Source organism: Meleagris gallopavo (assembly GCF_000146605.3).
Source record: "Meleagris gallopavo isolate NT-WF06-2002-E0010 breed Aviagen turkey brand Nicholas breeding stock chromosome 15 unlocalized genomic scaffold, Turkey_5.1 Chr15_random_7180001929164, whole genome shotgun sequence".
In the NCBI taxonomy this organism is placed as follows: Eukaryota; Metazoa; Chordata; class Aves; order Galliformes; family Phasianidae; genus Meleagris; species Meleagris gallopavo.
The window spans coordinates 1-1,302 of NW_011098549.1; the positions used below are offsets into that span (position 1 = coordinate 1).

Below are 1,302 nucleotides of genomic sequence, written 5' to 3' on the forward strand. Positions count from 1 at the left end.
GCCGCCCTCCCACACCGAGTAGCTCACGCGCCCGTTGCCCGCCTCGTCCGGGTCTCGCGCCCACAGCCGCGCCAGCTCCGCGCCCGCCGCGTTGTTCTCCCGCGCCAGCACCGTGTACACGGCCTGCGCGAACGCCGGCGCGTTGTCGTTCACGTCCGACACCGGCACCCGCAGCCCGCGGCTGGCGCGCAGCGGCGGCGCCCCGCCGTCCTCCGCCCGCACCTCCACCTCGTACTCCGACACCCGCTCCCGGTCCAGCGCCTCCCGCAGCACCAGCGAGTACGAGCCCGCGAACGTCGCCACCAGCCCGAACGGCGACGGCGGCCGCACCGCGCACCGCACCCGACCGTTCGGCCCCGAGTCCCGGTCCGACACGCTCAGCAGCGCCACCACCGTCCCCAGCGCCGCGTCCTCGGGCACCGGCACAGATAGCGACGTCACCCACACCTCGGGCGCGTTGTCGTTCACGTCCAGCACCTCCAACAACACCTTGCAGTGGCCCGATAAAGGATGAAATCCCTTGTCCTTCGCTTCAACTTGCAACTCACATAAACGGACGTTCTCATAATCAAGGAATTCTCGCAGCCGGATCTCCCCCGTCCGTGGATCAATGCTGAATGCATCTCTCTGAGATGGAGGAACAGAACCGACGATGCTGTAGGAAAACTCCTGGTTAAGTCCTTCGTCCGGGTCCGTGGCTGCCACTCGCGCTACCAGCGTCCCCTCCGCCGCGTCCTCCGGCAGCTGCACTTTATACACCGACTGGTTGAACTGCGGCGCGTTGTCGTTCGCATCCAGCACCGAGATCACCAGCTGCACCGTGCCCGTCAGCGCCGGCCTGCCCCCGTCACTCGCCGTCACCACCAGCCGGTGCTCCGACAGCGACTCGCGGTCCAGAGGGTTCGTCAGCACCAAAAATAATGATTCCAAATGATCCTCGCTTCGCTGCACATCCAGAGCGAAGTGCTCGGAAGGGCTCAGTGTATACGAGAGCTGCGCGTTCGATCCGATATCTGCATCCGACGCGCCCTCCAGAGGAAAACGGGTACCCGGCATGGTGGTTAATTCCGCGATGCTGATATTTTTGGAGGCGGCGGGGAAGCGCGGCGCATTGTCGTTGATGTCGGTGACCTCCACCTCCACGTGGAAGACGCGCAGCGGCCGGTCCAGCAGCACCTCCAGGCGCAGGGCGCACGGCGCGCTCTTCCCGCACAGCTCCTCCCGGTCCAGTCGCGAGCTCACCACCAGCGCCCCGCTCGCCCCGCTCACCTCCACGCTCGCCCGCCGGCCCCGCGACACCAG

General features: G+C 66.9%; 1 protein-coding gene across 1 annotated transcript; it reads right to left on the reverse strand.

Moving 5' to 3' along the window:
* Positions 1-6: 6 nt before the first annotated feature.
* LOC104915507 (protocadherin alpha-13-like) lies at positions 7-1,302 on the reverse strand (the record flags this gene model as incomplete). The annotated part of the gene is made up of 1 exon (XM_010726416.1): positions 7-1,302. A coding segment is annotated over one exon (1,296 nt), but the record flags the coding sequence as incomplete, so codon positions are not given.